At 36.9% G+C, this 24,582-nt stretch overlaps 1 protein-coding gene across 3 annotated transcripts in view; it reads left to right on the top strand.

Moving 5' to 3' along the window:
* The window catches only part of SNX9 (sorting nexin 9), a 60,046-nt gene that overhangs the window by 30,956 nt on the left and 4,508 nt on the right, over positions 1-24,582 (top strand). For 2 of the 3 annotated variants that reach the window (XM_039387389.1, XM_039387391.1), the window contains exons 5-16: positions 4,753-4,936; positions 5,699-5,852; positions 7,290-7,374; positions 7,892-8,017; positions 8,303-8,420; positions 11,116-11,246; positions 12,042-12,145; positions 12,948-13,051; positions 15,736-15,813; positions 21,484-21,560; positions 22,507-22,596; positions 24,006-24,120. In XM_039387389.1, the coding sequence (XP_039243323.1) occupies positions 4,753-4,936; positions 5,699-5,852; positions 7,290-7,374; positions 7,892-8,017; positions 8,303-8,420; positions 11,116-11,246; positions 12,042-12,145; positions 12,948-13,051; positions 15,736-15,813; positions 21,484-21,560; positions 22,507-22,596; positions 24,006-24,120 (1,366 nt within the window). The remainder of the gene's footprint in view (positions 1-4,752; positions 4,937-5,698; positions 5,853-7,289; positions 7,375-7,891; positions 8,018-8,302; positions 8,421-11,115; positions 11,247-12,041; positions 12,146-12,947; positions 13,052-15,735; positions 15,814-21,483; positions 21,561-22,506; positions 22,597-24,005; positions 24,121-24,582) is intronic. The other variant, XM_039387390.1, reaches the window with a different exon arrangement.

Here is a 24,582-nt window from a genome sequence, read left to right as displayed (position 1 = left end):
AGACAAGGATATAAAGAAGTGATTTGATTGCCATTTAGAGTAACAAAAAAATAAGCTTGAGGGAGCTCCATTGAATAAATGTGTATAGGATTTTTAGTGTCTGAAATTTGAAACTAAGCAGACTTTAAAAAAAAAAAGGCATTTCCTTTAACCAGTGAGGGTGACAATGTGTTTTGCCTCCCCTTGTCCCATCACTAAGTATTATTTTCTCAAGTCTAAATTAGGTATTTTTCTAAAAGAACATTTTGTACTTCAAATATGGATTTTTTTTTGAGCTGAATCAGGAGTTGATAGGGTGACAGGAGTGGCTGAGGAACAAATAGATTCCTAGGACAGCATTGCTACTGCCTCCTTGTCAGCTGCTTCTGGAGGTCCTCTCCTGTGGTACTTTCATGTATTTATCCACAGGAACATTCTAGTATGATTCTTTAAGGTTGATTATCCTCTAAAATCTAGCCCATCTCCATTTTTGCTTTTCCTAGAGCATTTCTTTAAGGATGCGTAAGTTTTTAAGTTGTACTATAGGAAAGAGGACCTTCCTTCAGAATTGAAAAAAATGTCCTGCACCACAATGCTAAGGTTATGATTTACCTTTAAGAAAGCTTAGCCATAAAATATCATGGGTATGGCAGCTACTTCACTTATCTGCTAATATAGGCTTTCAGCCCTCTGTCTTTCTTCCTGGAGCAAAACACTTGATTTTTAGGGTGACTATCTATGAATTCACTTACTTTTTTTTTTAATGTATCTGTCAGAGATTGTTAGCCAAAGAACTGAAGTTTAGTGTAATGTCTGAGTATGCCTAAGGCTTTGTTTCCATGCAGGTAACTAAGGCAGCTATAAAACTGGAGAAGTATGTTCATTCCTGTGAGCTATTTGGCTGAGCCACCATGACTTTTTTTGTGTTTTCTGCCACTGCTCTGTACTGTCTGTCTCTTTTAAATCCTCCTTCAAGAGCATAACACTTCACATTGCAGCTTTGACTGTCCTGAACTTCTCTTGATCTGATCAGACTTACTTTCTCTATTCACTGCTTCAGCATGGCTTCTGTCTCTCAGAGTAGATTTCAAGGTATATTTCTTACAGTTGGAGGTCATTATTTTGGATGGCACAGTTACCTAGGTATTTTTAGTTACTTAAATTAGTTTTAGCATCTGAGCATTGTTTTTGTTTTGGCTTTTGTCCCTCAGGGGTAGAATGGATGATTTGTCTCTCAGGAGCATGCATTAATATGAGGAAGGAGTCTGCCAGGAACAACTTAGTTGGCTATGAGATCAAATAAAGATTTTTAGCCAGGGCAGAGGGACACCTCAGTGCTTTACCTTAGTTTTACTGTCTATAGCTTTGGATTCTCTGGAAAGTAGCAAATATGCCACTGTTCCAATTTAATTAATGATTTATTTTGTAAAGATACTGATATTCCACTCCCAAGCTGAGTATTTTTCTGTTTGATGGAATTTTTTCTCATTCAACTATTATTAGATATAGATTTCTCTTCCCATCTCCTAGCCCCCTGCCAGTAACGATCTGCTTCTGTAGTGGTTTTGAATCTGCCCTTAGTGGAAGACTCTTAAAATATTCAGTAATGGTTCCCTCTGTTGTCCGTTCCCCGTATAGTCTTTCTGTCTTGTTTTTTCTCCTAGAACAGTAGAAGAGAGCAAGTCCATAGTACCTCCAAAAAGGAAAATCAACTGCCTTTTAGGGGTTCGTCCTTGAATTTGATCTCAATGTACTTGTTTCATGTTACCTTTGGGAGCGAAGAGATGCAATGCTTAATTTGAAGGCTGATTAGTTTCTTAGTTGTGTGGTATGGCATTTTTTTTGTGTGCTTGCATTTGAGATTGCTTGCATACTTGGATATTAGGTGTGTTGTATCAAATAATATTGACTAAATATCAGTTTCTTGCAAGGACTGTTCACATTTTTTGTGATGACTAAGAAGAGGTCAGAGGGTTGTTGATTTCAGTTATGGAAAACTAAAGGTGTAAGAACATGTAATTTAATCACTTGCAAAATACTTGCTGGTTTAATTAGGGTATTCAACCAGAGCCAGGCCATGCCAGTGGCTTCTTGTATAGCATTTGTCAGCTGCTGAAATCCACAGAACTGCTGACTGGAGCTGAGATTACCCTTTTAATAATTGATGTGTCTTTATTTGGTCCTCCATGATGCCCTAGAACCTTGAGGATGACAAGCCTGATTCCTGAACCCTTCTCCATGTTTACTGATTGTTGACTACCAGTTAGGAGTGTCCACAGTGTGTAGGCAAACATCTCAAGAAAGTTGAAAGGAGTCCTGCTCTTTGAAAATTGTTGTCTGTGTATATAGATTCCTAACCCACCTCTTGCCCTCTTCCCCAGTGCCTCAGAAAGAGATGTAGACCCTTTGGCTGAAAGGAACTGAGGGAGAGTAGCCTATTCCACCCCTTTTATACCTTGTGGGCAATACACCTAAGGGCAAGAGCTTATCCCAGAGCTTTCTTGGACACCTCAGAAGTAAAATTTTCTGATTTGAATAGTTCTTCCATATAGGTACACAGAGATAAGACATCTGAGAGTGCAATTTAAGTAATACAATTCCCGTTGCTGTACAGAATCTACTGTATATCAGCAACTATCTGCAAGTTTGATGATTGCTCTTGACAGTCATTCTTTAGTAGTGTACCCAGTGTTAATATTATTGCCTCCCCCTTGTTTCGCAGCGGATTTTAAGGTTTCTTTGCTGCCTACTCATGTACCAGATTTCACATGAACTACTACAGAGAAGAGGAAAACTTTACTCAGTCTTCTGGCAATCATCCCACTTCTGGGCTTTGATTTGCTGGTAATCAGCACACCATATATTGTGGAAGTATAGGCAAATTATTATTATGCAAACTATTCTTTTCTAGGTACTCTAAGTTATGTTAGAAGCAAGCATGCTTTTCCGTGTGGTTGGGCCCCAGTGTATGTGTTTTGATTTAGCAAAGATAGTGAACTCTAACTAATGCCATGTATGGTTATTTCACTTTACATAAACTCATGTCAGGTGAACATCACAGGAAGAGAGCAGACTGGTATAAGCTACCAGCAACTTCTTTGTAATTTGCTGAGAGTAGCACTGGGTATCAGCTATCCAAGAATTAGGTAGACCTCAATGATATTGCTCCACTACAGGGTAGTGTTCTTGCATCAGTTTCATCCTTAAAAAAAAAAAAAAGTCCCCAAACTGTCAATATAGAAGCTGTCCACATAATCTGTCTCTCTCCATCAGTTCCTAGAGACCCACTGTCTCTTATGAGTCTTCTGAATGGTGATTTTTTTCCCCAGGGGCTTGGTCTTAATTTCTAGATCCTGGGGATTGTGAACCTGAAGGACAGGTGTTATATGATACCAGCATCATTTTCAAGTCTTTAAGGTTAGATAGTGTCTGTGAAATCTGAAAAACTGAAGTGAGAGTTCTTATTCCTAAGTAGTATATCAAAGCTGAAATGAGAGGAGAGAATGTTTAGTGGAGAAAAATGGGATGTGCAGTAGCTGTACCTTTTTTATGTAGGAAAAAGTTATCCAATATTTTTGCAGATAATAATTTGGCTTTTAGTGGGAGTTCTATTAAATTTTCTGTTCCCGCAAATGTTCTGAGATACATGTAAATGTTATAGTCTAGTGGCAATTAATTTATATTAGGCATCTCTTCTTTGATATGCTGCTTCATGATAAAAATAATGCACTAACTTCTTTAGGATTTGAGTCTTCCTTTTACAAAACCCAGTTTCTCTCTGCTGAACAAGACAAGCCTTCTTGGCTTTGTTTGCCTTCTTTCCCCTTCTCCTCTTTCTTCCTCTTACATTTTGGGTATGTGGGTTTTGATATGTGTGCAATCTTTTCTTTCTGCCAGCAAGTCTCTGTACTAAGTGTCTGAAGCAGACTGCACTTAACTAGTCAATGTTTTTTCAAAGTGTAGTGTTAAAATCAAGGAGCTGAGCAGGATTAACTGGCAGATGAACTTGACAAATTGATGCAGTAGTTAGAAGCATGTGTGCTCTACACTGTTTCACTGAGGTTTCCACCTCCACAACAGCATCAGCAGAAGGGTATATGTGATTACCTTCACCACAAGCTTATGCTGAGAGAGTAGGTCTCCAGGGAGATGCCAGATTGTTCCCTGGCAGATGCTTGTTTCATTCTCTCATCTTCACTGTGAATGAGTTAAGCTCTGACAGGGTAGCTCAGCACATTGCTGGCCTTAACTCCCTAATTGTCATATCAATAGTAATGATGTGGGTGGGCAGTTTTTGATTTGCTTTTAGTAAAAGCAACTAATCTGAGTTTGATAAAATAAGTATTTGCAAAAACCTAATCCTTGACTTCCGAGTTCCTGTTTTAAATGTTCTAATTAGTCCATGGCTTTAGGTAATTAATAGTTCACATGCACCATACTTATGGTGTCAGAGTAAAATAATTACCATGTGAGATTGCTTCCTAACACTGTTGCAAAAGACAGGGTAATTTCCCTGAGGAGAAACACTCTTATTAGTATGTATTGGTGTTACATTGATGGAAAGCTGGTCAGTTTTTCCAGGTGCTTGCTGCATGTAAAAGTTGTGTAGCTGGAAACATAAGATTTGACAGCTGCTCCTAAATCAACAAGTGAAGTGCTAAATGCAAACTCATAGCCTATTAGCAGGAGATCAAAGACTTCAAGAGGAAAGTACACGGTTTTTGCTCATTTCTTCAGCAATTGCTTCTTTACTTTTGTCTTTATATGATGTAGGCAAGCATTGCCAATGATCCTTGGTCCAGCTGGAATGTTGGGAAGTCTGGGAACTGGGATAATGGAAATGCTATTGACAGCTGGGCGACGAAACCTGAAAGTGCAGCTGGCCAGAGAAACAGTGCTTCAAATAACTGGGAGGCAGCAGCAGGATTTGGTCATCCACAAGCTTATCAAGGACCAGGTGTGCTAATAATGCTCTTATTTTTTTAATAAATTAGAGTAGGTGGACAGTAGAGGTAAGAATTATTTAATCTTTCAGATAACTACAGAACATGCTTTATTAAAAAAACAACGAAACCAGTTTCCTAGTAGCACATTGCCATATGGGTAATCTGGACACTAAAATAATAGTATTTTTGGAGATGAAATACATTTTTTTTAAATCAGATCAAAACAGACACATGAAACTTGTATGGAAATCTGGCAAACCAAAGTCTTGTGCGTACATGATCTATTCTCAGGCATGTAGTTCATCTTGCATAACTGGAACTTTTAAACATCCTTGAATATTTGCCCTCAGGCTTGTGAAGAAGTAGTCTCTTAAATACTTAATTTAAATAAGTAACTAACCTTTCAGAAGGCTTCTCTACTTTTTGTAGTAAAAGCCTAAATTAAGAGGTGAACCCATAACTGGGGAATGCTAACCTGGATTCTGTGAGTATGGAACCCATTGAATTAATCTTAAACCATCATCTTTTCTTTCTTATTTTCTTTTTCCTTTTGCTCTCCCTCAATGGATTTCTAGTGTACTGCTTTGCAGGTTGTATTTGGTGAGGACAGTGGTAATTGAGGAGGAATCATAAAACAGAAGGCTGAACTAGATCTTAATGTATTTACCTCGTTGATTATTTATTTGAGTGCTGAAGTACCTGGTTCTTCTTATGAAGAGAAATTATTTAACTTTCTCCTTTTCCCTATCCCCTTGCCCCCTCCTGTACTTCAGCAGCTGCTGATGACGATGATTGGGATGATGACTGGGATGACCCAAAATCAGCTTCACCGTCTTACCTTGGTTACAAGGAAACTGAGGCATCAGAGGCTGGGGGGGTCCAGCGTGGAAATTCTCGTGCAGCTGCTATGAAGTTACCACTTAACAAGTAATTGAAAATGCAGGGGGAATGTGTATATATTGAAGAAGACTGGAATTTGTAAAGATGTGTAAATGTGTGACATTCAACCTTCTTGAAATATGCAATGTAAATATTACAGTTTTGGGTTAGAAAAGAAGATGGATTTGTAGTTCAGCATACTCCATGAGCGATCAGAGCAGAGGACATGACAGATCCATGAAAGCTTGAAAGTACATGACAAAGTTGTATAATTTTTCAAGGTGTTATACAGGCAAAGGACCCTTTCACAATGTCTGAACTTCTGGACCTACTGATCTCTAAAATGTAACTGTCTTTGACAGTTTGTGTTCTTAATGAAAATTAAAGGTGATGGATGTCTTATCCATGCAGTAGAGGCTGATCAGAGATGCTGCCCCAGAGTTCCTGAGCAATTTGAGTTTCCAGTGGGAAAAGGTTCTGCTCTACTGTGTATCATCCAAGTTGATTCCTCAGCCATAGAAAGTTTGATTATTTTATAAAAATCTTCCAGTAGCATCAAGCTTTGTCAGGGCTATACTAGCATTATTTTATGTTACAACTTAATGTTTGTTTTCTAAAACTACTGTTACTCTTAGAGCTACTGTGTAGTAATCTCTAAGTGGATAAAAGCAGAGTGGAAAAATCTTAGAATAATGGTTCCTTGGGTGTGTAACTAATATCAACTGTCTCTTCATGACTATTTGTTAATTTTGTTCATCAGTGGTTTTTTTGTCCAATGTTGCAAGAGTAACTCTGCATCGTTGTGGCATCTACTTATAAACCCAAAAAATGCCTTATTTAAGAGTGTTATTTGTCTGTGAAGTAAGTCCCATTTTACTCCTCATGTTTCTGCAAGCAGGCAGTAGGTTGGCAATACTTCAAGGCCTAATTATCTTCCTAATTAGAAAGAGCACTACAATTTGCTTTTTATAAAGCTTTTTATAAGACTTCAAGGACATTACAGTGATTTTTTGTGCAGATTTCTTTCTAATTGGTGGATAAATGATTTGAGATAACTCGTTGAAAAATCTGCTGTTTTATCATTCTTTCAGAGGTTTTACTTGTCATAATATGAAATCTCAGGTGCATGAGCATCTGTGTGTGTGTGTATTTTCAGAGACAGTGGGCTGCAGGGGAGTGACAGATGTTACTTTGTGTCTTCCTATTATGTTTGCTCTGATGGCCTGCAGAGCTCAAATAGCACTTTGCTCTGGAAGAAGGGGCCCGTATTACAGACACACACACAAAAGAAAAAGCTGCATGTCAGTAGCTAGAAGTTTTCTGCTTTTTTCAGGGCAAATTGTTGGTTGTTAAAGTAATTCACGTTAATTCTTTTCTATACTTGAGAAATACTTAGGGTTTTTTTTTCCCATAATGCCTGGTAATTCTGCATGTGTCAAATGAAAGATAATATGGAATAAACTTTTCACTTCATTTTATTGTTAGATTTCCTGGATTTGCAAAACCTGGAATGGAACAGTATCTGTTGGCAAAGCAGCTAGCAAAACCCAAAGAGAAAATTCCCATAATTGTAAGTTGGGGACATGTGTGTAATTTTTCTGTGTGGGTGGTGTGCTTTGTTTTGGGTCTAGGTTTTTTATTTGTTTTTTCCAACTGAACTTTTAGACTCAGGGTTGCTATATGTATTTGGGTCAGAAGAAACTGACACTGAACATATAATTAGAAATAGAACTGTCATAATGAAACAGGTAAGTGTGATAATGATGATGATGTTTATTATTTTCAGTACTATGGTCAGGTCGTTTTCTGATCTAAAAAACAAACTCTTCTGGATATCTGCTGTTTTGTGAAATGTGGTTGAAATAGCCCTGGAATTCATCACTCCTTTGCTATTTGGGATATTTTTGCAAGATAAACTCAACTGTGGTCAATCATCCCTGGTTGCAAGAAACCCCTCTATTTCCAGACTCTCAGTCTCTCACTGAAATCAATGGCAACTGTCAAATGAAGAGAGAAGATATTTGTCTCCTTGTTTGCAGCTTGTACAACATGATATATTTAAAGATAATATTTGCTGTTTCTTACAGATTGGTGATTATGGCCCCATGTGGGTGTATCCTACCTCTACATTTGACTGTGTGGTGGCAGATCCCAAAAAAGGTTCTAAAATGTATGGTCTCAAGAGCTACATTGAATACCAGCTGACCTGCACTGTAAGTGTATCTGAAACAGGATCTATTGTCTTGCAAATATGTGTCATTTTTACACATAAATAATACAGTTTGTGTGACTTGGTAAGAGCATCATAAGAGTAAGTGGTAGTTGTCATACTTTTTTTCCACAAAGAGTAGTGCTTTGTTCTAGCATTTCAAGTTCATCTGTAATAAGGCTCTAAATCATAAATTGTATTTACATTCCATGTAGTTACCTTTCTGGTCATGTTTCATGTCACCATCTGTAGATGTCTGTCAAAGTTCAGAGCTGTGTTTCTCTTACAGAACACTAATCGGTCTGTCAACCACAGATACAAGCACTTTGACTGGTTGTATGAGCGGCTCCTGGTTAAATTTGGATTAGCCATTCCAATTCCTTCTCTTCCAGACAAGCAAGTAACAGGTAATATTCATGGTTGTGAATTCATGGAATGGGAAATAAGGAGATCACTTTTTTTAAGGTTCAGTTATTTCTTACTGTTTGTTTTTCCCATTACTTTTAAAGAAGGTGTCCAAAACCCCAACCTTTTATCATTCAAAACTTACGATGAATTGTTATGGCCAACTGATCATAAAAGATCAGTACTAAGAGAATAATTTCAGAAGTCAGGTTTAATTATCTAGTCCAGTGATTAAAAAAAAAAGGTAATTAAAAGCAAAACAAAACAACCCTCCCTAATTACTACATAAGATAATATTTATTATTGGAGAGAAGAGATAACTATTTATGCTGCATATTTGCTGATTGTCTGGACAAATGTTTTTAAGTGGGTTTTTTTGGTCTTTTTTTTTTTTTTTAGGGAGGGGAAGGGGTACATTGTGTTTTATTTCGTTTGGGTTTTTTTCTTTTACATTTGATTGCACATATGTTACATTGTCAGAGCTTTGAAGCAAAGCTCCCAGAAGAAAGGGAGCATCCCCACACAAACTGGCTTTTTCACTCAGAAGTGAAATGTTGCAGTGTTTCTCCTCTTGCTCGATTTCACACTTGATTTAGAAAGCATCTTTCATTTGTATAGCATTCTGCTCTGGTTTGATGTCAGTTCAGCTTGACCAAACTCTCTGAAGCTTCTGGAAGTCCTTTGTTCTGATTTCAAGAAAAGTGGGATTGGACCCTTTAAATGCACAGAAGTTCAGTCATTGCAATAGGATATGGCAATGCCTATGATTTTCAGAAGTCTCTGGCTTACTTTCTAGAAGGACATTCTAGAATGCAAGAAAAGAATGGACACCTGTATAGGATGGAATTGCATTACTTTTGCCTATTCCTCTTGTATGCTTTCTGGTAAGAGTTTTTGTACAGTCTGTAAGACAACCAGCCAAAAACAAACATACAAGTGCCGGCATGTTGCCAACCACGTGGCTGTGGGCATCACTGAAAATGCAGCAGCTCTGCTGTATTTGAAGAAAGCTAAGCATTGATGAAGTTGCTGGGATAAATGCCGAGGAAACTGAAAAGTGAGGAAGTGACTTCTTCCCCTTAGCCTCGTGTTTAGAATTGACCAGTATTTTTATTTAAACATGTGCATGTGGACTAAAAGGAAACCAGAAGACCTGATGGGGTCTCTAGATTTCGTTGTTACTGTAACTTAAGAGACTCAAGAGTTTGGCATCACAGTTAAATGTTGCCTGTGGATTTCTGTCTTCTGGAGTCCGTGGGAGAGAGTAACTTCCCTCACGCTAAAAATGAAAAGAAAAGCATGTCTCTTTTTCTGAAATACTACAGGGATACTCTGGGGGAAAATGGTGCTTATCTTTCACTGTGTTTAGGAGGCTTCTTTCCGAAGATTGTCTAGAGAAGTATTTCTTTCTGTTGGTCTTGAGGAAACAAGACTCTTTACAGACTGACTTAGTTAGGGTCCTATTTTTGCTGCTGCTGATATACTGAATGACCAGCATGTAATTTCCAAATGTTACTGTTCTGTTGCTTTGCATTCCTTGCACAAATGCTGTGGAGATTTCTGTATAGGTTAAAGATGAAATAAAGTATTACCGAAGGGTATATAATGATGATTTTTTTTTTTTTGCTAGTTTGCAGGAAAAGGACCCATACCCAAAGTTCATTTTTCATTAGTTGTGTTCTTTATTTGCTAGTGTTGCTAGTTTCCATATTTGCAATAAATATAAATAAATAAAACCAAACCACAAACAACTCACCCTTGTAGAACTGTTGCCATAGTAACTATACAGTAGAATTATATTGAAAGAGTACATGCGTTCAAGGCTTGTCATCTGTGCTGCTATGGAAATTAGAAGAGTTGGGTGCTGGAGGATTCTCTCATTCCTTTCAAATACATCCTATTCACTGTATGCTTTAGAAGTCTGATGTCATGCATTTTTTAAAATTATAAAGGATTCTCTCAAGAAGATAGTTTTTGTTAAAACTAAAAGGTTCTTACAAATACACAGTGATGATGCACTACTGGTTTTTAAAAAAGTGGTTACTTTTTTAGTTCATGTTAAAAATATCTTTACAAAAAACTCAGTTACACACTTACATGTATATAGACAGTTTATGCATATGATTTATTGAGATTTTTTTACTTTTTCCCCAATTTACCTATATGGAAATATATTTATAGGACGTGCTGCTTTTTTAAATCTGTGATTTGATTTGAACAGTCTAATTTCAGTGCTTTGTTAGCTAGTACATGACAACTTGTAAAGTAATTAGCTCCTTTTTCTCCAATGTTTGAGCCTTACATTGACCATGAGTTTACCAGACTGTATCAGAAAAATATCTGCATTCCAAGCCTGTGGCTAGTTTCTCTCTTGGTCATCTGAATACCTAATTTTTCCTTCCAAAAGTTTATTGGGTTTTTTTTACCCAAAAGTGTATTTGAATTGTGGGTGGATGTTATGGGTTTTTTTATATTTCATGGCAGTCTTAAAAAGGAGGACTCTTGGTCAGTAATGACTATACTGTAATTTAAGGTTGTTCTGATTTGTCAGCAATATTTCCTTCTTGTAAGTTCTGAGTCATTAAATGGTTAATAACTCACCAGATGAATTACAGGTTCTGTTTCAGTTTAAATTAAAGAAAAAAAATTGAGGGTGCTAGAGTAGGAATGTAATAATTATTGTTCAATATATAACAGGGCGCTTTGAAGAAGAATTTATCAAAATGCGTATGGAGAGACTGCAAGCTTGGATGACGAGAATGTGTCGCCATCCTGTTGTCTCAGAAAGTGAAGTTTTCCAGCAATTCCTCAATTTCCGAGATGAGAAGGTGGGAGATAAAGTTCATACACAGACTGAGGCACTGCTGTCCCCCTCAAATTTCCCTTCAAACCAAGAGTTCAGCTCTGTAGTCGCCTTGTTTGCCTCATACTGCCCCTGTGGGCAGTAGTGACAGGCTGGAAACTGCTGCATTTCCTAACTCAGCTGAGTGATCAAAACAAGGCATAAAGTTGCTCATGTGAAATGCTATATACCATTCCAACAGAGTTGTGCTCTTCAAAGTAGCTTTATTGCCAGTCTTTTAAGGGACAGTTTGTGTCCTCCATCAGAGGACAGAATAATACATAAATACTCTCTTGACTGTTGCCTTGCTCTGTCTCTGCTGGATTTACTAATCACTGTGATCCTCTGAGTGGTACTGCTCTGCTAACAAAAGCTACTTCATAGTAGATCTAGGTTGTGTCTGATCCTATATATCTAAAAAAACCCCCCTCCCTCAAAACCACAATTTTTCACTGAAATGGGTTGTCAAAGCATTATGCTGCAGTCTGATATAAACAGCCTTTTTTTATTACACATACACATATTTTATTTTATAATTTTTTGAGAAAGAGGTTTTAATATCTTCACTAAATAATAAATAAAGTAAATAAACCTTCAGTAAATAACGGTTTCTTTATGGTTGACCTCCAACTCTGTTATAAATGAGGAAATAAACAGGAAAACTCTGCTTCTTTCTCCTCAAAATAATCACACTTCTAAATACACATAGATCTTGCTGAAAGAGTAAATTATCCAATCTGGTCTTAAAACCCTCTTTTGTCTCTTTTTTTTTTTTCTTAAGGAGTGGAAAACTGGAAAGCGGAAGGCAGAAAAAGATGAAACTGTAGGAGTCCTGATCTTTTCTACAATGGAACCAGAAGCTCCTGACTTGGATATGGTAGAAATGTAAGGTGGTTTATTTTTGCATGGGCATTATGTATCTGGGTATACAACTGATACTGAGCTAATACAAAACTCAAATAGTAAGTGTGCACACATATCCATGGATTTGAAGAGATATTCATCAAGGCAGAGCTGAAAAATTGTTTAAATATGAGATTTTCATATCAAGCCCTCCAAAGCTTGGTGGAACTCCGTGTGATGTCTCTTTGACTTCAGTGTCGGAATACTAAACCTAAAACAATTTATGTAAACCTAGTTGATGGAATAGAGTACTATCATATCCTACGGAGTTATGTTTTATATTGCCATGGAAGAATATTTTGATCTCTAATCCTCCAACAATAGAAGAAAGTGCTAGACTTACCAAGTAGCTTAGGATAACTGTAGGTGGACCAATAAGGAAAACAGTGTTTCTGTAAAATAGTTGTATATATTGCACTCACAGTATGATTCTAATATCTGTAATCCATGGAAAGCTATTAAAAATTAAAAGTGATTTAAATTACCAAATTCCATTTTAAATGGTTTTTTTTATTGGAAGGTGTCTAACCATAACAGGAATGATAGTCCAGTACCTTGTCTCTAGCAGAGGGTGAAAAACAAAGTGAACAATGCCTCTATCTAAGGAGGGAATTCTGAACTCAGTGAAATGGCAGAGATTTGAAGGAATTTATTTATTTATTTATTTCTCCGATATGTTTTTAAGACCTAGTTGGCACTACTAAACATTTCAGTATTGTGTTTAAAGTTAGCATTATGCATATATTAAACTGTTTTTTGTTTCTGCTTTTTTAAAATGCCACAGAGAACAGAAATGTGATGCAGTGGGTAGGTTCACCAAAGCAATGGATGATGGAGTTAAAGAGCTGCTGACCGTGGGACAAGAGCACTGGAAGAGGTGTACAGGGCGTAAGTGTCCTTCTGAACTCAGCAGTCATTTCTGTCTTGATTTTTCTCTGGTTGGTTTGGTTTTTTGTTGTTATTGTTGGTTTTGATGTCTATAATTCAAGGCACATCTTAAAACTAAAGGAAATCCTAAATTATAATGAGAATTGTGCAGCATTCTGGCTGCTTTCAGTGTCTGCAAGTATAAATTGTGCAAGTTTTTTGTTGGTATGTTTGATGTGGGTTTTTTTGTTGGGTTGTTTTTTTTTTTCTTTATCTCATAAGAGAAATATCTGGTCCCTGCCCATAGGTTTAAAAATATTCAAAGTTAAATAATTCTAGCAATGTAGCTAAAGCCCTTGTAGGACGTGTCCACATATATTTGTCATTTATCTACATTTTAGTGACATGGGCAAAATAGACCTGTCTATTTGATGAAATCATAAATAATTGCATCTTATTAACCCCTTATTTAGGATTATTGCATGCCAGGAGGAGTGATTTAAAGATGAAATGAGTTTAAGAGAAAAAGAAAAGAAAAACCAACTTGATTCTAACTTAATCTTTAGCCCAATTCTTTTTTTTTCCTATCTTGTCTCTTCCTTCCCACAGATATTTAGGGTTGCAGAACTTCAAGTCCCTATGACTCTGCCTGGGCTCTAATTTCCTAGTCCACAGCAGTGTTCAGTGTTTGTGGCCACCACAAGGCAGCTATTGAAAGGAAGCAGGTACTACAGCTGAGGATCATAATAAGAAACACTTCAGGACAGGCTGTAGTGTCTGGCAACCAAAGATCTATCACATAAATCTCCTCAAATCTCCTTAATTTTTTTCCCCCTCCTTTTAACTCCCACAAAAAAACATTGCCCCCAGACTTTGGAGTAAGTACATCTCCTGAGTTATCTTTTTGCCTCTTTCTAATCTAACACTGCAGTTGAATATCTGGGGCTGACCAGAAAGGATGGGAAGTATAGAAGCCCCATCTCTTGTGGCAGTGATTACACTAGACTTGAGCATCTATAGGATGTTAACTTTAAATTATTTATGTTTCCCCACTTTGAATGAGAGGGTTTCCTTCTACATGTCACTGACATTCCTGCTGGTCAAAAATAGTCTAACACATTACAGAGCTCTAACACGGTACAGATCTTGCTTCATTAGGAAATTATACTGAGAGGAAAGTGAAGAGCAGGGAAGGAATAAGGTTCCTCAGATGAGACTAGAAAAATGGTATTGCTTTGCACTTATAGAAGCAATGATCAAACAAAGGGCTGGCTGTGACTTGTGCTTACAGTAGAAATTCAGTATTATTTTAACCGCTAAAATCTTCCTACACTTATGACACTAGTGCTTAAGATATTGAATGACTCTTCTAATACTTACAGCTATTAATTAGTTAGCATAAATGCAGTAATACAATTATGACTGTGTCAAAAAAATTAACTTTTAATTTCCAGACATTCATACTGAATACAAAAAAAGAGACAAGTAAATTGGGACATGCAAAACTGAAGAATTTTATTAGTCTCTTAGGTTTTAAGTTCCCCGTCAGCTCTAGTCCTGACTCTTAATCAGAAGTATTTTTGGCACTTCCTGAGCCATAATTACATGCCTTTCATTCAATGATATTTAAAATTACTTGCAGTGGAAACTTCTTAAATGCAAGTGAAAAGAAACCAATCTTCACTGAAGTTTACACTGGGAATTCAGTAACAATTTAATGGCTGATAAGAGAATTCTAATAGTCTGAATTTTACTTGTTGTATAAGACATACCAGTTCTCATAAATAGTCTAACTTCTGGACAAGAGCTTGATCAAAGATAATCAATAAAATCATGTAGTTTGGGGGGCTTGGTTTTTGTTTTGGTTTTTGTGGTGTTTTTTATACCACACAAAGGGGTTCTTCTGTAAAAATCAGGTTGTAATTAATGCTAGGGAAGCTAAAAACCTTCTATTTGCTTGAACAGTGTACCCTCTGAATACAAATATTAAATAAGAAAATCGACATCTACTTGAGGTTTTTTCTGCTAGCATAGGTAGCATATAAAAAATTGCTTTCGCTTTTCAGATTGCTTTTTAAGCTTCTGGAGTGGTGCTATTCAAAGTGTTAATAATGAATGCGTTCATAAATCACAGCTGATTGAGTTAATTGTGATGAAGCAATTTATGCATGCGTGTTCAATAAACAGATTATAAAAACAATTTTATTATTCAGATACTTGCATTACTTTTTATCCCTAGATAATCTTAATTTCTGGTGCCTTTAAATATAAAATTCATGATTTGAGGAGAGTTTAGACATTATAGATCTGTATAATAATCTCTTCCCTTAAAATCTCCATATCATGTTCCTGCACTTCCCCTCTCCCCCCATGAGGGGGAGGGAAAAAATCTCACCAGTTGCTTAGGAGGACAGAGCTAGGAGTGCAGTGAATTTTTTTTGTTTTCTAATAACATTCACACACTGTTCCCCTAACTGTTTGTACCTTTCAAGAGTACAGATTGCAATTGCTTTATCCAGTTTTGTAACATGTATAGCAGGGGAGGGGGTAAGAACATGATTGTAAATGTGTCACTAGAGGAAACATGAAACTTATTTTTGACATCTGCTTCTATCAAGTTTTGGAAATGCTGCAGATTTAATCTCACCCTTATGGGTTTTTTTCTTCTGTTTCCCCTCTTTTCCTTATCCTTTTCCCACTTTCAGCACTACCCAAGGAATACCAGAAGATAGGAAAAGCATTGCAGACCCTGGCACTGGTCTTCAGCACTAGTGGATACCAAGGTACTTCTATAGCTTCATTTGTACTTTAAAAGAGGTATTTTAATCATATCATGCTAATTTTTTTTTTTTTTGAAGACCTTAATGCTTTCCTCTTTGAGCTTTAGATGTCAAACATGATTCCGGAAAACATATTGAAAACTTGTTTCCCTGTATATATTATAGGGTTGTCATATTCTAGTTTGCAGTCTTGTTTTCTCTCACTGTATAATCATGTGGTGTGTTAGTGGTGGTGGTGAAGTTTAGCTTGATCTTTTAATATATAATCTGGTCACTGACCTCACTGACAAAACCTGCTGTAGCATTTTTTGTGATTTCAAAAGGAAAGGGAAGAAAATGTGGCACTGAAAATAGTTGTCACAGAACTATTGTGTGACTTCATGATACAACAACTCCACATGAGGATGGAAAACTTATTACAGTATTTTGTAATCGATTATGTGGGCTGGAGGGTTGGCTACTGTAGCCTTTTCTTGTCCTTCACCCTTGCTTCTCTTCAAGAGCCCTTAGAGCCTGTCATCTTAGGTATGAAAGTTGTGGGAGGGAAAAGGAGGGCATCAATAGCTCAAAGTTCTCCTAAAATGTAATCTTTAGATCAAACTTCAAATCCTGCTTTGATATGTTAAGCTTTGCTGATGTTTTCCAGATAACTGGAAAATATTTCCTCATATATAGAGGAAGCCTATTGAGTCAGTTTCCTCTGGAATTCTCCTTTCAAATGTGTTTGGCTTTTGGGGTTTTTTTTCTAGACTTGATAGCAAATTTGCTCTGTTCTAAAACCTTATATGTTATAGCATAGAGGCTTCCTGAAATGTTTCTGTCTTTGAACTATTAGTTGACCAGTACTTACTCTGATTACTCATTTATCTCTTGCTTTGTACTCTTAGAACATTTTGCCCCATAAACCATGTATTAAAGTACAACCTTCTGAAACCCAGATTCTCTGTGGCTGGAAGCATTGGAAATAGGCGTAGTCCCTGTAGTTTGCTCTCATCTGTGTCCTGTTCTTCAACAGGATGACTGCTTAGTTAGAATTGGAGCACAGCATATTGCCTAAAAAGTTACTTTTGGATGTGAGAATGAAGTAAAGGATTTGCATGGTTATGTACTCTTAGCATGGGTTAGAGAACTGTAAGTCCTAGCTGGATAGAATCTGCAGCAAGAATTCTTGAAAAAGGACTGAAAATTGCTTGAGCTATGACACACATTTTTTGCCAGGGTAAAGGGAAAACAATACGGCTTAAAGCAAGGATACAAAATTGCAGATCAGCAAGTGAAGGAAAGCTTCAATTTGATTTCAAGCATCTTGGAATGGTATGAAAAAATAGATCCCATGATGCTTGAGAACAAGGCAAGGATGTCTCTTTGCCGTTTGCCCAGTTGTGTCTGGTTGCACCCTAGTATCTTGTTGCAGAAAGTTCCCTTCCCACACATGCCTTTGCTCTGATTCCATATATTTTGCTCTTTTCAATAACTGGTATACCAGTGTATTTTTTCTGAATTAATAATATATAGGATTCTTTATTTTTTAATTGGAGTTCCCAGGAAGAGAGAGCAAGTACAATGGACATGTGGCTTTTAAATATCTTCATCACTGCTGCCTTCACTTTGTCCTGCCTGCTCTTCATGTACAATTTCACTTGATCATTCCATGTGGTACAGGTCTGTGGATTAAGCCGATTCTGTGCAAGAGATGTAAGCACCTGGATTTAAACCGATAGGATGCAGCTTTCCTGATCTCAGTATTTAAAAGAGGGCACATTCCTTCAAATGAAGAAGTAGTATCTAGGCTGAGTATGAGGTATGATTTTTCTGGACCATCAGTAAAGAGGAACGGCTCATTCAGCCATGCTTAAAGGCACTCAGTTCACTTTCTGTTGGGAACTGAATCTCTTCATCCTTGCCTTTTGGTTTTGGTTTGTTTGTTTGTTTGTTTTGAGGGTTTTGTTTGTTTGTGGGTTTGTTTGTTTGTTTTGAGGGGTTGGTTGGTTTGTTTAAATACTAGAGTTCCAGAAGTTCAAGCATACTGAGGATTGCAGTGACTGATTTGATGACACAAACACTTCCAGCTACCGGTAGCTGACTTCTGACTTCTGAATACACTGTTAGTTGGTTCATTTGCATAGTTAGGATGGGACGTATCTACTGTCCTCACCACTTTCATTAGTGCTGCCTGTTTGCTCTGCAAATGTCTACTGCCTTTTCTGATTTCCAGCCTAAAATGTTTAAGACTGCACCAGGCAAGATGCACTTGTTAATCTGATTCACACGAGCTCTTTTTCTCGTGCTACAGAATGAGCCTTATCAATTAGTTGCCAGCCACAGTGCATATTAGCAATCTGTCCCCAGTATTTGCAGAGGCAAAGGTACCTTTAAAACTATTAAGGACACATTGAGAGGTTCTGATTTAAATTGTCCTTGGGCCTATATACTGTTCAATTGGCTTTAAGAATGTGTGTGTGTTTGGCAAGTATGATCCTTGTCTAAAAATGCATATTGGACAGCACCAGAACATGGCTGGAAGTGTCTTTCAGCCTGGCAGTATGTTGCCTATCTTACTGTATTGTATGATGCTCTTAGGTCAACACAGCCTTAAATAGCATGGCTTCTCATTTGCAGCACCAAATCTGGATGAGACTTTCTCCTGTATTAAGAAAACGTGAATGATGGGTATGCCATTCAACCATAGTAAAATCTCTTAATCCCACATCACCCCTCAGGAATTCTGTTAGGGTGTTACATGCAAGTTTCACTATCCTTCCAGCTAGCAACAAAAATCTTGCCTTAAAAGCTTCTTGTGTGCTAAACTCATCAGTCTGAGATGTGCTTATCAAGAAAAATTTTGCTGCAAGAATTTGCTACTAGTACATCAAACTTTACAGTTTTTTCATTGAATTATATTAAAACATGCTTTGAAAGAAAAGAAAACAAAAACACTTCTTGAAAAAAAAAAATTCTACTGTCCCAGTCAAACCTTACAAATTATTAGTTCCCTCAATACATCTGGTGTATTCCTTCAGAAATTTTTATCCTTGGCTTTTACAAAGCAGTTGAACTGCTAAGAGATGCTTTATCAAACATCTCCAAAAGGCTCGTTATAGTTTTACATCTTCCTTCATCTCCTTGTGACAGTATGCAGGTCTGTAAACAAAAATATCAGTTTCTCCTTCTGGTTGGATTAAAATATCTGTAGAATATTACTGGCCATTTTAACTGTTCTTTTTATAACTACCTTCAGTCAATGCTTTTAAGCCCCCTCTGTTTCTTGCACACTGGCATAATTTTGTTATAAATGCCAGAAGTGCTTGGGGCTTTCTACTTTTCTCTTGATTAAAGAACCCCTGACATCCTGGTATACCCTTGCACTAGGACTCAGCTCAGCTTTCGTGGTTTGAGTTAAGAAGCTGCATCAGTTCAGAAGCTGAGAATGCTAGAGACTCTTCCCTATCCAATTAACAAAACTCTGACCAAAACCCATGCTGAAAAAGTAATTGTGAGCAATCTGCTGCTGGAATTCAAGTTCTAATGGATGGCCATGCGAGTTGCAAGTGGTATCTCTGACAGGTGGACTGGTGTAGGGAGTGACCTACACAAGTGAGCATGGCATGACACTGCTGATAATGTGTAACTTGACAGGTGCTTCAGGTGAGAGATGAACTCTGACTCTTTAAGAATGCCCCAGCACTACCCAAAAAAGAGACGGTAGAACAAAAGGATGCAGCTTGAGGAGCTGCAGAAATTTATCTACCACTGGTGTGCCTATCTATTGTTGGGATCCACTGTTTGGAACAACTTTTAGGTATACTATCCCTTAGCCCTACTTTTGGAGACATATGAATGCCTCTGCTAGTAGAAAAAACTCTTAATGCACCCTGTGCCTTCTACAAGCTGTTTTTGTGCCCTGCTGCCCCAAATGAAAGAGGATCAGTGTTGGGAGGGTGTGTCCAGATTCCTTAAAGCTCCAATCTATGAAGGTTCCTTGAGTCAGCTCTGCACAGAAAGGGAGGATTTTCTCTTTCAACTTAAATATACGTGCTCTTCCTCTTTCTTTTTGTCCAGATAGGAAAAGTCATTGTCTTTTACGGCATTATAAAATGAACAGCATCATCTAGACCAACCTGGCTTCTGACTCTAAATCCACCCCATGTTTTAACGCAAAAGCAGGAGTTACTTCCAGGTTCCTTCTGAGCAGACATGGGAATTCTGAAATACTGAATTATTTTAGCCTGCTCAAAATAATGAAATCGATCATCTCCAGGGGTTTTTTATTATTTTACAAAAAAGGCAAAGTTATCTTCTGAATTATATACCTCTTAGATCTCATAATGGGAATTTATGGTAGTTTTAGTTTTATTTTATCCTAATAGGCTCAAATAGGAGAAAAATAATGATTTCTCTAGCAGTGTTTTGTTACTGGACTTATTAGTTTTTAGGATCGGTCACTTTCCCTCAAAGGTTTTGAACTTTATGAAACCAGTCTAATGGAAAGTAAGAATCAATTGATAGACCTGAAGCAACATTCAGTCATTGTTTCCTTTAGGACATGCTAAAATGAAGGGATCCTATATAATAAACCTCTAACATAGATTAAACCATATGTTATAGTAAAAGAAGATACTAATGTTCAGATTAATCGTTAATGAAATCGATGGTAATTTTCAATGAAGTCACTGATTAATATCTATAGAATAAAACCAAAATGTTCATAAAAGACTAACCCCTGCCTAATATCAAGACATATTTTTTTCTTAAACCGAAGTTTGATATCTGCAAACTATACCTTCCCCTTTCTACTCTCTACCTCAACTTGCTTTCTGTACCGTTGACTACATGCTTTGGACAAGCTAAAAAGGATGGAAAAAGTCTGTGGTCTTTTGGGAAAGTGAAGTGGCACGAAAAATACAAGAATGTAAGGCTTGTTTCCATCTTTGTCCCACGTAGTATTGTCCTGTTAGTAATACAGTGTTATGAGTGCTTGTGATGTTGTCTAGCTTAGGATTTGTGGTGATGTCTGTATTGTTAAGTGTAGATTGTTGGGCCCTTTGATCTCTTTTGTATGATGATGAAAGTTAGAAACTCAGTCTGAAAGCCAGTGATTTTTACAGACCTTGAAAATTTTATCTGAGAGTTCCCTAAAGGGTCAGAAATCTTGTTGGTAAGGAAAAAAAGTTACTCGAGCCTCCTTCTGCTTATCTGCCCATTGACCTATGGTCCAGCACTCTTGGAGAGCTCAGGGATAGCATCACTATTTTGTAGGGCATTGTGCAGAATTGACTGCTTATAAGGTATGAAAATCATTTACTAAAAATCAGAACATCAGGTGTTCTTCAGTTTTGTTAGGTGATCTTTTCTTGTCACCCTCCTTATTCTTCCTTCCTTTCCATTCTGGTACACTTCTGTTGCCACATATGGGGGATTATCTATGTTCTTAAACTGCAAAAAATATGAAATGTCAAAGTAAATAGTGCTAATACTGTGTTAGAACTTTCATTTTCTACAAGATCTTCAGTTTATTCCTCCTTTAATATTTTTCTAAATTCTTTATTACTGTTGGTTGTAAAAGGATGGCAAGGTATTTATTACTTAAACTATTTTGTAAATTTGCCTTGAATCAAGGCAAGTTTCTTGTTGTAATTGACTTACTGTAATTTGAACATTTATGTTTACTTTTAGGAGAATCTGATCTCAATGGAGCAATAACAGAAGCAGGGAAAACCTATGAAGAAATTGCCAGTCTTGTAGCAGATCAGGTAGGAGTATTATGAATGCATTGGCATACTGTGTACAAACATGTCACCTTTTGGATGCTTCTGACTTTTTTTTCTCTTCTGTTAAAACATAACTGCTAGTGCTGTAGGCCAGTTAAATGAAATTGCTATTAACACTTTCCAGTGCACTTTCATCTTCCTTTCTTCACTGCTCCAGCGTAGAGGGGATGTGATGTGAGGGTATTTCAGTTGGATCAGAAAGCCACATTTTGGTTTCTAAAATACTAAAATGTTTACTTCCTCTTTAAATATATTTGTTTTCTGATGTCAGTGAGCTGCCTTTGTTACTGATACAAAACAATGATTAACCAAGGATAGGGTTTCTGCCTTCCCTGTGCACTCTCCAGATGTCAACAGGATCCAGATCTTGGCTGTGTTTCATTGCTTTGACATGCAGTTGCTTGCTTCAGTAAAAATCTAGCTTAAATAAACCTTGATTGGTGTTCAAGTAATACATTGATCTTTAGTCTGTTAAGCTTAAAGTATCCAAAATGCAGATCCTGTTTATCTCAAGGTTGAGACAAGATTCTTAAAACAGCTTTCCTGCTTGACAACTAAGAAGATGCACCTTTGCCTGTACATATTTGTATATGTAATGAGATTGTACATATAATGAGGTTGTATTGGTAAGTCATCTTGCTTGAAAAAATTTAAGGCAAAACCCCTCACTTTGTAAGTTAGTGTTGAGTAAAACAAGGAACAGAGGTATCTGCTCACTGATGCTCAGTGCCTTTCTCTAAAAGGCTTATATTTTAATAAAAACCTTTTCATATAAGAAAAACTTTCAATAAGCAATATTTTGTTTTATTTTTTCATATTCTTTCCTTCCTTTTTTTCCCCTTCACCCTTTTTTGCCATCATAGTTTCTCTTTTGTGATTGTTAATATGCCACAGACAGTTTTACTAATACTTATACTTTGTTTATTAGCCAAAGAAAGATCTTCACTTTTTGATGGAAACAAATCATGAATATAAGGGATTTCTCGGTTGCTTCCCTGACATCATAGCAGCTCATAAGGTATGTGAAGAGCCTTTCCTTTCAAGGGTTGGGCAGTAGGGACAGCAGCAAAAGTGGTGGTCTGGTACACTGCATTTGTGCTGCAACCTGGCCCCTGTTTCTAGAAACACTAAAAATTCTGTGAAACTGATGTGTTGATTTTTAAAATAAGAAGTACTTAGAGGGGAAGGAAACTAGAACTTCTTTCAAGATTTGAGAATATTATGACTTTCTGCTATAAGAGAGCAGTAGAAGCTTCGTGACTTTCTTCATGTCCCGGTGTAGTAAATAGCAGTAGTGTAAATTTGTAATATTTGAGTCTTATGTGATGGTTGATACTAAAACCATACCAGTATTGTAGGAAAACTTGTGTACACTTACATGGCTGGCTTACTGATATGTGATAAATAATCACGCACTGCCTGGAAGTTTCTTAATATCAAAAAACCAGACTAGGGCTTCTGGAGGAAGAAAAAACAAACAAACAAAACAAGACACCAGCAACAAGAAACAACCACTTGTTTCTCTCTAATACAAAAATGATGCTGTCTAGTTTTGGATATTATGCTTTTTTTTTTGGTCTTAGAGATCTCCTTATGGTCATGTGCCTGCTGTAATGTATTTCAGGAGACTAAAAATTGTGAAGTATTAATCAAGTACACAAGTATGTGCTTGTGTTTTTTTTATCACTTGAAATGTTAAATATATAAAACTAAAACATAAGAACATACTTCTGAGAGCAACAAAGAAAAATGCATATCAGATTGTATATTCTTTCTTCAGGACATTTACAGTCCCTCATCCCACAGAATCATCGGGGAAAAATACCATAAAAAGAGGAGAAATGTTTTTAAAGCTTGAAACATAAACTTACAGCCAAGAGACATGTAAATAGATTCTGCTGAATGTTGTTTGGCAAAATACATTGTGTAGGGGAGGCGTATCTTTTTATGCTTGCTATTGACGTGACATAAGGATTTTCCTGAATTGATGATTATGCATTGCAATGAGTTGTAGTCTCTTGAAAAATAGTTTATGTTGCCTCATCTTGTACAATGTGTAAATAAGGTTCTACAGGCATTTGATAATTTGAGGCTCTTGGATGTCATTTATATTAGTCAGCTGTATTTTGAAAGTTGGTCCTTTTGTCCTTTTTGTATATACCCTTGTGCATTACTGCCTGAACCAAACTCAATTTGCTGATGACTATTCATGCCTGTGTTCGAATTCACTTTTTGCAAGGACTCTTGAAGGCAATGAAGTGAAATAACAAACTTTGGATGAAAATGTGAGAAGGCAGAATCGGTCATTGTGTGTGTATATATATGTATAGCATGCAAACTCAAAATGTGGCTAGTGGTGTTTTAGGTTACTACAGAGGCCTCTAAGTTGACTACTGTTTTAATCTTTTCTGCATTTGGTTTCTACAGGGAGCAATAGAAAGAGTGAAGGAAAGTGATAAGTTAGTTGCAACCAGTAAAATAACGCCACAAGACAAACAGAACATGGTGAAACGTGTGAGCACCATGGCTTATGCACTACAAGGTAAACCAAGCTAAATGGCAAAGTTATAGACCTCTGAAAGACATCAGTTAAGTAACATACTTCGAAAGAAAATCTTTGTACTGGAATAAGAGCTAGGCATGGGTTGTTTGTAGAGCGGTTTTTTTGTAACCTGCTTAGATTTTCTTGAATTGCAGTTATTTTGCACCCCTCCCCCTCCTTTTTTTTTAAAATCTCACATTGCTATAGCAAAAGATACATGTTTTGAAAATGCAATTAAAAATCCCAAAACAACTGCCCCAGGCTGATTCTTTGATTTTGAAGTGATAATGTCTCAAATTAAAAGCATTGACCCTGGTACAAGAAGCAGTTCATCATGTGCAGAGGTGTTTTTCTGACTCATGGTTTAGTCAGATGATTCAGTTGAGATTCATGTTCTTGTGTATAAGATTTTATTTCCTGGATGTTCACTGAATGAATTTTTTCCTCTTTAGGTTAGAGGTG

This window comes from Pipra filicauda, unplaced genomic scaffold, assembly GCF_003945595.2.
Source record: "Pipra filicauda isolate LSUMZ 115617 unplaced genomic scaffold, ASM394559v2 scaffold55_size4083901_pilon, whole genome shotgun sequence".
In the NCBI taxonomy this organism is placed as follows: Eukaryota; Metazoa; Chordata; class Aves; order Passeriformes; family Pipridae; genus Pipra; species Pipra filicauda.
The sequence above is the reverse complement of the archived record's forward strand: the minus strand, read 5'-3'. Positions and strand labels throughout refer to the sequence as shown.